The 14,915-nt window shown below is 37.3% G+C and overlaps 1 protein-coding gene across 1 annotated transcript; it reads right to left on the bottom strand.

The window, feature by feature from the left end:
• Window positions 1-375: 375 nt before the first annotated feature.
• Window positions 376-14,683, bottom strand: valopa (vertebrate ancient long opsin a). Its single transcript, XM_077494645.1, has 5 exons — window positions 14,104-14,683; window positions 9,885-10,095; window positions 8,219-8,336; window positions 7,255-7,488; window positions 376-4,213 (listed from the first exon to the last, which is right to left on the bottom strand). Exons 1-5 carry the CDS (start codon window positions 14,465-14,467, stop codon window positions 3,977-3,979), a joined length of 1,164 nt encoding a protein of 387 aa, XP_077350771.1. The 5' UTR covers window positions 14,468-14,683; the 3' UTR covers window positions 376-3,976.
• Window positions 14,684-14,915: the final 232 nt, after the last annotated feature.

Here is a 14,915-nt window from a genome sequence, read left to right as displayed (position 1 = left end):
TCGCCTTTTTATGCGCTGTAATATTGTGACATGATGATGATATGGTGGCACTTTTAATTTTATCGTTACATTCCTAATATAATATGGACTTTATCTTGAAGCACCCTGCTGAGAACTAAATATCATAATGATGTAACTGCGAGTCTTGTAAATAGGAAATTTTGTGTCATTTCAAATGTATTTGCCCAAATGATGAAATCACATTTAGCTTTATACTAATATACAGTATGTACGTTTCCATCTTGTTTTTATTGCACTTGCCACAGACAGCCTAGTGGGGTAAGAAATAATTTATTACAAAAACAGACAGCCACAGTAGTGTCATGCATCATGAGTTTTGACAGGGATAAGATAATTGGATGAAAGGGCGGATCAGTGGAGGAAATATCACTATCCTGCTGTAGAAGCAACTTGACAATTACAGTGAGATATGCTCGTAAGACTGTTCCAATTTGTTTTCTATTTTTTATTTTTTGCATAGATCTGCAAATGACGATGATACCGAGCTAAGGGTAATAAATCAACAGGCATGTAAGATCTCATTTGTCATATTATACGGGTGAAAATCACAACATCTCTGTAATTGGTAAATCAAAGTTGAGATTAGCAATGGTGTGTTTTAATAACTTTAATAACCATGACAAAGCAACACAATGAATTTGTCACAGATGCACTGACACGGACTGGTCACAATGTTAAACACAAAGTCAGTACACAACAAACATCATATGATTACTTTCAGAACATAGTGCACCATTTTGTGGAATTGAGAGTACAACAGTGTTGGACACAGATCGACAAATATAAAACAAACATGCACCATAAAGATAAGTAAAAATGGAACACTGTTACATTTACATCTATGTGGTGATAATTGACATGTGCTTATGACCATGACTGCCACATAGGCTTCTTTTGTGTCATTTTGTAATCAATATTGATTGACACATGCTACCTTGGAGAGTTTATCATGAAATGACAGATTGTAGTTCAACTAAATGTTATATACACATATACAGTATAAACGGAAAATAGTATTGGCACACTGTCATGGACTGTATAAGAAACACAACAGCTATAACAGCTATTATTACTCTTCTAGGAAAATGTTTTGTCCATTCATCCAGAAGAGCGTTTATGATGTAGCTCACAATCTCTGTTGTGTTCCCGCACCTCACGAAGGTGTTTGATGAGACTGAATTCTACCACACCAAACAAATCTTTAGATCTTGCTTTGTGCCAGGGACAGTCACGTGACAACACAACAGGGCCTCAACTGCCACCACAAACAGACACATACAGTGTGTATCAAGTTCAAATAATCACGTGAAACATTTTTTATCTCCACCTCGTAATCATTACAAATGGGTTATGAGGTTTAATTTCCAGCCAGTATGTGGATGTTCTCTCAGTCATGATATACTGATGCCATTAGCATCAGTATAGGGTGACCAGGCGGCCCGGTTTAACCAGGACAGTAAACTGCCCCATTTTTTTTAAATCACATTTTTACACAGGTCCTTTTCTCATTGTCCTGTTTTTTTATTTCTTTGTTCTTAGTCCAGTCAGCAAGCCCACTGTTTGGCCCATGTCCATGTCAATCACACAGTTTTCATAGCATTTCATACGATAAACCAATTAAAATGGAATATAACTGATAACTTCCTTCCTATTTACATTCACATTCAAGTTTGCATTCTCATTCACATCTAATCACGAGCAGGTGTGTTTTCGTCATACCAAAACAAGAGCGACTCCCTGCCTCTGAGTCTAAGAATCTTGGGAAATGTAGTTCTAGTACTACGACACAAGCTGAGCTTTTGTGTCAGCATATTTCAAATGTTAAAATGCGGGACCGGTGCAAGGTAAACAGAACAGCAAGCTTCCAATTGCTGCCGGTCACAAGAAAAGAAATTTTGAGTGCTTTGACGCTGTAGAACTGTCAACCAAGCTAGCATTAGCTAAAGTAATAACGTAACCACCTGTCACCAGATTGACTAGCGTTTAAATTTGTGATACGTTCCTGGTGAGAATTTGTTATATATTTAATATCCAGCAAAATTGTAGTGTCCCAGTTACTATTTTCTGGTCACCCTAATCTAGTAGGCGAAGCCAGAGTTAAGTCTTCGGTGGTCAGTTTTCTGGCTGTTTATGAAGAAGTTGTTAATCCAATGAAATAGCAGTAAAGATGATGTGTGTTAATTCTGTGTGAGTCCTGTACAGTTATGTCAACTAATCTGGGTGTTAAATAAGCAGTTACGAGCTGATAACAGCCAATACTAGCTGGCTAAATAAGCCAAGGTCCAATATACAGTACAGCGTAGCCTTATTTGTCATCCCAGAGTCATTTGTTTTATTCAGTGAGCCAGAACACTGGGAAAGTTTTCTTGCAAAATTCAATCATACAAACATAGAAATGCCCAAAATGGCTTCTGATTGAATACAATATATTAAAATTAAAGGGAAACTAATCTATTAAAATGTGTGTCAATCAATACTCTTGCCCATATGCAAGTAGTTTAGCATGTTGTTGATTGTGTGCAACTTTGTGTGCTTGCTGATCTCCTTTTCACTGTATGAATATATTGCCCTTGTATCTCAGCAGTCGAGGCAATAGGGACTTCTCCCATTGACCATCTGCGGTACGGATGAAAGTATTGCCCTTCACTAGTCAACACAGTCTGAACAAAAACAAAAGTATACAAATTCAGATGGGGGGGTTCAAACTTTTGGACGGTTGGAGTTTGACTGAAGATGAGCTGCCAAAGTAAAGCACTGAAACAGCATAGTAAAACAATGCTTCCTTCCTCTGTAGGGTTCGTCTGAAGTCTTGAAAAACAAAGGAAATGGAGTAGATGAAAGGCTGAATCTTGGTATTGATTAGCCGTCATCTAACGTATTCTGTGATTTTCCAGAAGCTTCTATTCGCATGGCTGTAGCATATAAAAGTCTATCAGAGTCGATTAAAGTGCAGGTTGCATTTTGTGACACTGTAAGTTGTGCAAGTGTAGTCAAGAGAACATAAAAGCAGAAACCAATGTAAGGCAAATTCATATTTACAAGGTATCCATAAAGTTTTGAGTGTGTCTATCTGCACAATTTCTAGCAACATTTTGGTGCTAATTCAAATTAAATTTCAAACAACTGTTGCAGCACGCTTCAGCAAAAAGCTTCATTTTGTCAATAATGTATTATTTGGGCAATAGTTCATCAATAGTTAAGCAGATCATTCAGTTCTACCCCTGAAATGGAATTAACAATAAACATAATCCTCATTTGATTCAGTTAACTGGAAAAAACAAACAAAAAAAACTTGGGCCATTATTTTAGCAAGATGATTTGCCTTATAACTTTTGTTTTCTCAGACTGTAATTGAAATATTGAAATGAAAAAAAAAAAAAAACTAGGGATGCACGATAATATCGGTGGCCGATAATTATCGACACTTATCGACCAATTTGACGTCAAATAGATAAAACAGATAATAGAGAAATCTGCCGATAATTATCGGCAATTTGATTTCATACAGATAATAAAGAAATCCAGCAATAATTATAGACGTGCCACGTTGGTCCATCTGTTGTGGTTGTGGCTCATATCAATAAAATTCAGCTTCACGGTGCTTTACATACATTGAAACATTGTGCAAAGTTTATACAATGTTTCAGTGTATTTTTTAGACTTATCGTAGGACTCAAATATATTTGTATTCAAGTTAATTTTGCAAACAATTATCGGCTTACTTATCGGTTATCGACATCGGCACCTCTAAATTATTGGTTTATCGGTATCGGTTGAAAATAGCATTATCGTGCATCCCTAAAAAAAACAAGTTTAGCGTTCATATCTTGAGCGCAAGCTTTCCCCCCCAAAATGAAAATGAGTACTGATAAATCCAATGCTAAAACAAAGCAAGAGGATTAAAAAAAAAAAAAAACTACATGTTGAAGTAGACATGCTGCGAGCAGCTCCACCGTTACATTGGGCACACTTTGTTCTCTGGGATGGGGAGCTGAGCAAAGGAGCCACAGTCAGTGGGAGAATCGTCAGACCTTGGCGATGCCGTCCCACCGATGGGGATACGGGCCGCAATGGCAGCCATTTCTCCCGTTTGACTGTCCCCGGTGGTCCCTGGTCGCTCTGACGTCTGGTTCATGTTGCTTTCTGGCATGGCCACTATGCCGGTGAAGAGCTGGGTAATGCACTTCCTGAACTAAATACAAATCAAAAGCATGGTAAGTCATCTATGTGCTTTAAGTTTGAAATAATATCTTAAGTAGTATTGTTTACAAAATGTATACTTTGTTTACCATTCCGAGTGACTTGATCCCACAGGTTCTTGTGTGGAACCAAGACTCAAATTGACCTCACTTGATTGTCCTTAATTTATTATGACAATGCCTGTTTCAAATTCTATGTACTTCTACAATCTAGATGTCCTTCTGTCACTATAATCTGAGAGCCCTATATTACTCCATGTATTTTATATGTAACACCAGGGCTGATTATGGAATAAATAATAATCGTGATTATTTTGACAATAATTGAAATCACGATTATTCAAATGATTATCTTTTGGTAGAAAACAAGAAAATGTTTATGCATTTAAAAATATTAAGACCAATTAAAAAAAAATAGAAACACTCTAATTATGTAAGTTCCTTTTGGACCAAACAGAAATTATAATAATATATATATTTATAATAATATGTATTTATGTTGGCAAAAACTTGAAGTTAGAGTGCAGCATGAGCATTGTGCAGTATATATGTGCAGTATATATATATATATATATATATATATATATATATATATATATATATATATATATATATATATATATATATATATATATATATATATATATTAAGACAAATAAAAAAAATTGAAACACTATTTTTAAAATTTATTAAATTAGTTATTTAAAAAAAAAAAAAAAAGGTGCAAATATATAAATTCAAACAACTCAAAAATAGTTTTTTTTTCCCTTTCAATTGTGCTGATTTTGTCATTGTGGAGTGTAATTGAAATTCGATTAATTGCACAGCCCTAGAACACGAACAAATTATTAATTTAAATGACACTGGCCAGTATTTTGATGTTAGCATCATTAGCATTCCAGCTACACTCTGATCCATTGAAAGAACACATCATTATGAAAACACTAGAAATGTTTTGTGAAGAACTTAAAAACACAAACCGTGTCCTTGTTCATCCCACACAAATCACAACATTAATCAACACAGATACTGAAATAATCTCCAAATTATGTTTTGTGCTGTCACTTTGGCCTTGACCTCTTAATGAGTTCATCCTTGAGTAGAAGCTCCTCATTGTGCCAAATAATGTAATCAAAAATGCTGCCATGAATTCCAGAAATATCACACGCCTGAAAATAGGGCAGTTGTGAGGTCAACGGCTTGCATGCATTTCACTAACAGAACAATTTCAACACTGATTTGAATACATTTAAGAGAGGCAGGATTGATGAATTTTGACAGTGTTCCATAAAGGATTAGATCAGGTTAAAACAAGCACTTAGCTATGAACACAGCTGGAACGCAAGGTCTGTGCAATCAGAAGTGGTACCATACATATCACTTTGCACTTAATTGTAAACAGAAATAGATAGCTGCCACAAATTATTTAAAAAAGAAAAAGAAAAAAAACGTAGTTGACGTCATTTAACGTTTATGGCGGCATAAATCGTGATTTTACTTAACGTTATTAAACGTCTTTGGCGGTCAACGAGTTAATATGCGGAAAAAAGTCTAATCTGTCCAAAATGTTTTCTACTTATACTGTCTTCGGGCGGCTCTTCCTAGACAATATGTGATCTGATGGTCTTATCTAGTTTCAACTCGATAAGTGTGCCAGAGTGCAGATAGATAGGTCGCAGCTACACAACGACCTAGTGCAAATCTAATCATTAATAGGCCTAATCTAATATATTTGTGATGATACGCAACACTTGGCCATCATTGGCTACACAGGTGATTACCTACATTGCTTGGCCTATCTGTGCTGCACGGAATTTGGTGGTTTGGTGGAAGTATGTGTCCATGTGAGTCATCCAATTATGTGTAATAAGCCAATTGTAGCAGCGCACAATGAGGACTAACATTTGTTATCCTTGTATGTCCTGCATGTGAAGTATGGTCGCACTTTACTTGGGTTCTCTGTAGTTTGTGTCATTCATTAGTCTGTAAATACATCCTGCTAACCATTAGGAGACTGTTCTCATGTGAACCCTTTCCAGACCTGGACCAGGGCCTACGCCAAAGACTCCTTTTCTCAGTATGTGCTTCTTCAATGTACCGTAATTGCATTATTGTAAATCTTATTCCGAACATGATGTAATAAAAGTCACTTGACTTCAAGTACTGGCTGCTTGGTTTAAACAGTTCTGATTCAATGTTCTTATTTACATCTACTTTTCATGTTGACCCATTTAAAGAAGTCAGAAGTAGGACACTCCTATGGACATGCAGACGGCATGCAGTTCCCAGCAGGGGGGTCTGATCTAATGGCTTTTTTTTTTTCTTTATGCAATTACACACTTAGTTGGCGCTGTGTTGCATATTTTCCATTTATAACGTTTTGGTACGTAATATTAGGAAAGCCTCCAGGTGTAAGCAAGACCTTGACGGTTTTTGGTCAATTCAGATGGTTTAAATGAGCAGTTATCTGCTTGTTGCCTTGAAACAAACAAACAAAAACAAGGACTGTTTCATACATTATATTTCAAATAATCAATTGACCTATGAATTATACGTCACATCCTTCTGACAATAGTTAAAAAAATGCATTGGATCATTAATTCCACACGTTCCCAGATTATTAAATGAGAAGGTGTGTCCAAACTATTAACTGACACTGTATGTATGCCGCCTAAAGGTGAGTAACTAATTGTGATAATTAAGCGTGCAGGTTATATTTGATGAATCAATTATGCTGAGCCTAATACGGTCTCAATCTCATAAACACCTCTGGGCTGTGCAGTGCAAATTTAAACGAGAGAAATGTGACTTGAATATTAGTACTGGCGGTAGCGATAGCCAACATTTACAAGTATTACATAGGTTGGTTATGCATTTTTCAACAGGACCTCATATGAGCAATTGTACCTACTGAATTGTGTATATGATGTGCATTATTTAGAAACACGCAAACTCCTCCAACAATATTTTTATCTGTTGTAAACACGACCAGTGATATGTCTAAGCTTCAATTATAAGAGAAAATATTTATTACCTGTCTGTTCATGAACACGTAGATGATTGGGTTATACACCGCAGCTGTCTTGGAGAAGAATGCAGGGATGGAAGCCAACCTGGCATCCAATTCGATGTTTGGATGAATGGTAACCAGTATAGCAAAGACTGCATATGGTGTCCACGCCACCATGAATGCTATAATCATGACTATGACCATCCGCGTCACCTGGCGCTCAGGCTTCCTCGCATTGGCCAGACGACCATGGGACACCTAGAGGGGGGAAATAATGGTTCTGGAGTTTATTTGGATATTTGATATTCAGCATATGGCTTGACAAATCGAATTAAAGTGGACTTTAAAGTGACTTTTAAATACACTATTGCTTGCATAGTATATTAACTCATTCACTCCCAGCCGTTTTCACAGAAGCAATCCCGTTCGCTCCCGGCTGGTTTACTGGATTTTGACTGATTTTGCAAGTCCCACAGATTATTGTTCAAGCATGGAACCTACCAAAAGAAAGATTAAAGTCTCTTCTTTCATCAGGAAAAAAAAGTATGATTCTATCTGTTTCTGTTTTGCAGCAATTAGCATTAGAATAGAGCTAAGTTTCATCGATTTTCACAAATCTATTTAGAATTGTCAGTAATTGAGCTTTTTTTCTACATGGCTCTGGTTGATCTCCTTTGCTCTGCTGCCACCTGCTGTCCATTTGTGTAATAACTACCATTTCTGCAACTGTTCTTTGCAGTTGAGAGGCAGCATCAAAACCTTCTCTATGCTCTACCATAAAAAAAAAGAAAAAAAAGTGTATAAATACGTCTTTGGGACACTTACAACATTTAAAAAAAACGTATTTACACGTTATTGGGAGCAAATGAGTTAACGTCAGACAATATGTTTGGTCTTTTCAAGTGGGCCTACTGTATGTATGACTTCAGAAATGTTTTCTCAAATAAGTGTAAACAAGGTCGTGTGCTCCTCAGGTCACCGTACTGACCTTCCGGAGCTTCCGCAGGAGCTTCCCATAGCAGAAGAAGATGAGTCCAAGAGGCAGAATGAAACAAGTGGAGAACAAAGTGATGATGTAGCTGTGGTCAGTGATGCTGGATGAATACCTGGTAAAGACACAATCATTATAACCGTGTTCAGTTCCAGCATACAGAAGCAAAGGATTAGAACAAAACTATTTGAGCAAAACACACTAATTACATACTATATATTTTCAAGACGGTTCTTGTAAGTGTTACCTAAGATATATTCGTGTTACATAAGTTGCATCTTGTGAATGTTGTCGAAGTTAGAAAATCAACTATTTTTCACCAAGAATCCCAATTCATGTTGACCTCTTTGAACACACATACTGTACACAGTGATGTGGCCCAAAATTACGTCCCCATTTGAACATTTACACAACATTTATGTTATGAAATTATGCCCAATCTAATTTCACAAGTGGGATAACACTGACTTTTGTGTATTAAGTGGTGCCCTCCTCTAGGATTGGGTGCTTCCTCCACAATTCAGCTAAGTAAATAATAAACTCATGATTATGGCAAATGGAAGTAGGAATTCAATTACGACTGCTTCAGGCATTTTGTTGTTCAAGTAGTAGTGGAGTGAGTGAGACAGTGAAATTTTAACTGTACAGACTTTTGCAAGTTTTGCCACCATCAGATTTCTTGTCTTTTTAGTAGAATTTAAAGCAAAAATGGCAAATATTTCTCATGATCCCTTCTCCGCCACAGGAGTAATAGAAATGTTCTCTTTTAAACCTAAAGTCATTGTAACCTGCCCTTCCATTGACTGTTGTATAATGGCGGGCAAAATGACTGTATTGTGAAAAAGTGTAATTTAAATGAAAAATCTTGTGACTACACATGCTGTATATTTGTGAATGTTCTATCCTATAAGCTATAGCACATGACCTCATGAGGGTCGTGGGTGAGCTGGAGTCTACCCCAGCTGATAATGAATGTCTCATCTGTCATGTTTTGATTCTATGTGGTTAGGTTTGTTTAGTTTTAGGTGTTTGTAGTGTTTTGTCCCGAGTTCTCCCCTTGTCTCGTCATGGTCAACCTCGTCCACCTGCATGTGTCTTCCCCTCCCAGTATGTGTGACCAATCAGTTCCCTCAGCCTATTGTGTTTCCCAGCTGTGTCTAGTTAGTGTCTCGTTAGTGTTGGTGTATTTAGTCAGTGGTGTTTGTTCAGTCCGTGTGGGAGTATTGTCCTGTCTTGTTGTGTTTGTCAAGTCAAGTCAAGTCAAGTCAAGTCTAGTCAAGTCTAGTCAAGTCTAGTCAAGTCAAGTCAAGTCAAGTCAAGTCAAGTCAAGCCAAGCCAAGCCAAGCCAAGCCAAGCCAAGCCAAGCCAAGCCAAGTCAAGCCAAGTCAAGTCTTGGAAGAACTGTGTCCTTGGTCTCCAGTCAAATGCGGTCAGGTCTTGGAGACCAGTCTACTCACGTTCCGTCCCATCATGTCAACCAGCTTCCCCTTGTCCAGTCAAGTCTTGGCGGCCATTTCTCCCGCGTCCCATCCAGTCTTTTACTTGTTGATTGTAAATTAAGTCTCTCACGTTGCCCTTCTTGTCTGTCTCCTGTCATGTGTATTTGGGTCCGTCCTCCTACAGTCGCGACATCATCTACCTATACTGCAAATGGGTTTCTTACCAGTCAGGTTCACAGGTTGTTCCAATCTTGCTGACGGTGTATCTGTTCCAGCCCAGCACCGGAGGGAAGGTCCAAATGAAGGAAAAGATCCAGACAAAGAGCAGACCCATGACGGCGTGCCTGGCTTGCAGTCGAATGTTGCCCAGAGGTCGGCAGATCACGAAGAATCGTTCGAAGGACAGAACAGCCAGAGACCACAGGGCTACGATTCCTGAGGCAAACAGCAGATCAGTCTCAGTGAAGGAATACCAAATATAGGAATACTTTGGATAACAAGCGGTAAAACGGTAAAACGTGCCATCCATCCAAAGGTCCCATGAATAGTTGCTTCAAAGAGTGTCCCTCATAAAGCTTTGCGGAAGATGACACCATGCCCGTTAAAAAGTTCAGCTTTAATGTCTGTGGTAATCACCGCTCCGTGCTTCTCATTTATTATCTAAAACAGTAATCGAATTACATCGAAGTTTTCCGGAATCTTATAATGTTAAGTGTGTGTGTGATTTCTGCATCTTTGAAACGACTTCCCTCTCTGAACCGACAATTGTATTATGTTTAATTATATTATGCATAGGAGCATATGGAGCTGGCTTGGCCTGGTTATAACCTCCCTTACAGTGTGGCTATTTATTATTGTTACTCAATTCTGGAAAGCCAAAGGCGTGTACGTAAAGTTACTGATGCTAGAAATAGTTAAATGATCCAGGGTGCTTGAATTAGGCTGCCTCACGATGGACAAAAAAAAAAAAAAAAGCTCTCTTTAATTATGGTAATAACTCACTCTCACCAAGCGGGTAATTACCTTTCTCTGCACAACCACAGACCCTTAGTGGCTGAGCTTATAGTGTGGAGGACAAAAGAGAGTGGTGGAAACCAGGATGCTCAATTATGTTTCACACATTAAAACATGGACCCATACACAGATTCACTAATGAAACTGACAGTTTTTGTGTCTTGTTTTCTAGTAGTACATAATAGCCAAAATGGTGCATTGATAGGCTATATATATATATATATATATATATATATATATATATATATATATATATATATATATATATATATATATGTATATGTGTGTGTGTGTGTGTGTGTGTGTATATGTATGTATGTATAAAAAAAAAAAAAACAAGCAACGCATATTCTACAATATCATGGAAAGATGTGTATTAGTGCTTGACGCTGAATGCATTGTAGCACTGTCAGTCCCTCCTAATAGAATCTTCTCCAAAACAGGGCATGTATTTTCCACAGGAAAAAAAAAAAACAACTGATCAGCTCCTCAAAGCTATACTTAACGCTATCTGGATGTGTTTTCCTCCATTTTTGTATCACGTTTTGATTTATATTTTGTTGTTGTTTTGGAGAGTTTCACTTTAAATTAGTTTGGCAGGAATAAGTTAAAAGCTTAAATTATTCAAAAAGTTCAACTGAAAAATGCTTTTAACAATTAATAATGGTTTTGTACTTATTAAATAAAATAAATTATTTTGTAGCTGCACATACAGCAAATAAATTAATAATTTGAATAAATTAAATTTATGAAATTACATTAAAGCACAGCTTTTTTTTAAAGCAATTTTAGCTTCATTTCTGGACAAGAAAATATAATTTGCTGTTATACACAATGTGATTGTAAGAAACATACTGATTGAGACTGATTATTTAGTAAAACCCTTGCTTCGTTTCTCTGGGATAAACCTGCAAAATAAATAAATACATACATACATAAATAATTGATCCTCAAAGTTAGGAAGTTGCTCCTCAAATGAAGGCATTGACTCTAAAAACTGCTAGGCAAAAATGAAAATAAAACTTATTTTGAGTCTTGGGCTTTCACCATGGAACATTTACAACATATTACTTATTTACAGAAAAGAAATCTTTAACTTTGATCATTTAGGTGAAGCCAGGACCACATGTACGTTTTTATACTTTTTTTTTTTTTTTTTTTTTTTTTTTTAAACATGTCCCGAGTGCTCATTCACAATCAACGTTGTGTTTTAAAAACGTGCAGCTTCATACATTGGCTTAGTGGTTATTAATCCTCAAAAAAAAAAATATATATATATATATATATATATATATATATATATATATATATATATATATATATATATATATTTCATGTTCTGTATTGTAATAGAAAAATGTCGTCTGAGTTTTTGTTTTGTTTTGTTTTTTATTCCCCAGTAGACTTAATTTGTATTTTATATTTCAGAACATCTATATACTCTACACCTTCAACATTTCTATAAGTGAACATGCACAGTATAATATAATTACACTTGGACTAACATTTTATATTGACAGTAACATTTCCAAATTCTGTAACTAACATCCTTTGACCTTAACCCTGCCGGCCAGCCCAAGCCAGATTTTTAAGTTTATTACCAAATCCATGCCTGCATCAACTCTTTGGACTCCATTTTGGTAGACAGGCGCATGCACGCACACTCAGCATAAAAAGTGCATCATCATTTTCATGCCAGGTCAAAACTAGTTTACTGTGTTTGCAAATTCCGCAGAACGTGCTGCATTTTTGATTACACGCCTCAGGCGCACTTGACAATTTTGATGACAGAAAGTAGACAAGATATTAAACCAGATAAAAGCAGGTCTAAGTTGTGGCGCGATTTTGGTAGATGTCATCGAGGCGCAGGCAGACAGACTCTGAGCTCTGTGGGAGTGTGTGACGGAAATCATCTTATTTCACTCATAAATATGACAACAGTGTGTGTAAATCCTTTCGAGTCATTAAACAAATTGCTATTAATATCATCTTAATACATTTTAAAAGCACTCCTCAAATATGAGTTTTTAGCTGCACCCAAAAATAGCAAAAGAAAGAAAACTCCACCCATGTGTGCATTTAGATTGCACTTTGCACTTCACAAGCGCTGGGTATGAAAATGGGGCCCTTACTGCATTCAAGTGCAGATCTTGGGACAATTCACTGATGTAGTTGAACATTATCTGCGGTCTCAGTACTGCTAACTCACTTATGGTCAATCGTGCACAGTGACAGACGATTAGCATCTGCTGAGTACAGGAAATTCTGCTTTTTGGGCACACAGACTTTGTTCCTGGGCTAGTGGTCAGTTTTGGCCAAATCACAACAAGAGTGGAGAGTAATTCATTTGAAACTGCATGAGCTTATGTAGCCCTTTCATGCATCAGGATTTTTTATTTATTTTTTTAAGATTCAGTCATATAGGAGAAAGCAACTTTTGAATAGCTGTCCAGTGACCACTGTCCCTGAAAGGGTTAAAAACAAAATTTCAGTCGCATTACAGTTACACATAAACATTCTTACGCTGAGAGCATTTACATTACTTACCTAATTTGATTCAACAAAACCATATTTGTTAGTAGTGTTACACCAGCACAGTTAAGAGCTGTATCAAAAATATATTTTACTGCTTAATTTTGAGAACAATATCAGAGAGGTATTAATAGCATGTAGATTATTATTGCCGTAGCTATGTGTATCTTTCTTCACAAAAGTAATGAAATATCTCTTTATTTATCATTAGAGGTGTTAATACTTTGAGATAATTTAGAATATTATCTCTCCATCAAAAAAAAAAAATCTTTTTTTTTTTTTTAATCAAAACAGTACAACAAGGGCTCGTGTACTGGACATTATTAGATTGTTATAAGTGGATCTTGTTTTATTATTCCAATGACTAGCATGAGTAAAATCTTACAATGATTGTGTTTCTTGATTAATATTTTGAATGCATGAACATTCATTAAAAAAAAATCACCACCGTTAACTTGCCTCTGTTATTATATTTTGGCACAGAGGGTAGAAACAAATTTTGGAGTCGGCACTGATGAAGACATACAACTTTAGTAACATGCGGAACTATTTGTTAGTCATCCATCGAGATGCTCGATGACAAAAAAAAATGTTCCAACACTGACACCTGCAGCTTGAAGTTCATGTTCAGAGATGGTGGTGCGGCAAATTTCAAATAAGTCGATTTAAATAAGTTTGAAACATTCAAAGTCCGAAATTAATTTTGTCTCGGACACCGTATATCTCAAATCCAGTAACGTACAGTTTAGTTTAATATTTGAAACTAGCTTTTCACTGCAAACAACTTGATGAATAATAAGAATAAGAATAATAGTTTTGCACTCCAAACAACTATACAGCTTGATAGGTTATGGCACAACAATGCAACTGATGACGTAATAACGTGCATGCACCTACCGAAAAAAGTGACCGCAAAGCCCTCCACCACACAAGCCCACCGGCCCAGAAAGAAGTAACCTCTTGCATTTGTCAGGAAACTTATGAGCCCTCCCGTGAGGGAGACGAGGAAGTCTGCTATGGCCAAGTTGACTATGATGTAGTTGAGCGGCTGCCTGAGTTGTTTGAACTTGTATGTGGCAAACATGACGAGGAAGTTTTCGCTCAGGGAAAGAGACGTGACCACAAACATGAGCAGCGCCAAAATGGTGAAGTTCCATTGCGCGATGTTCTGGATGGGTCCGGTGAACGGGTCATCGATCGGACTCAGCTCAGCCGCCACAGTGTAGGACACCGCGTTCACGGACACACTTAAAGCCTCCATAGTCCATGACCACCGTGCAAAGTGCGGACTACTTGCTGGATGTCTGTAAGGCAGACAAAATCCGGATCTGGGTCATATTTGTTAACTTGGCGTCAAACGCGCTCAGTTCGAAAGTTTACGCGTTGGCATCCACGCCGTCCAAAATGCATGGCAGAGCGAAGGAGCAGGTGAAAAGTACGAGAAAAGTGGATGCGACTTCCTCACAGACTGCTCGCGGGGAGCAAGAGCAGCAGTGAGCTGCCGGTGGCGTGCTGGAGTGTCTTTTATAGGCTGAGTGGGGGGGATGAGGAGGATGATGCTGTGCTGCCCTCCCGCCCGGTGAGCACACATAGGACTCATCCTCCTGCCACCGATCCTCACTCTTCATGACCACCATCAATGTGCGATACCACGTTTTGTCGCCGATACCAATACGAGCACTAATTCTTCACCGATTCCAAAAGTACCG

Source organism: Festucalex cinctus, chromosome 14 (genome assembly GCF_051991245.1).
Source record: "Festucalex cinctus isolate MCC-2025b chromosome 14, RoL_Fcin_1.0, whole genome shotgun sequence".
In the NCBI taxonomy this organism is placed as follows: domain Eukaryota; kingdom Metazoa; phylum Chordata; class Actinopteri; order Syngnathiformes; family Syngnathidae; genus Festucalex; species Festucalex cinctus.
The sequence above is the reverse complement of the archived record's forward strand: the minus strand, read 5'-3'. Positions and strand labels throughout refer to the sequence as shown.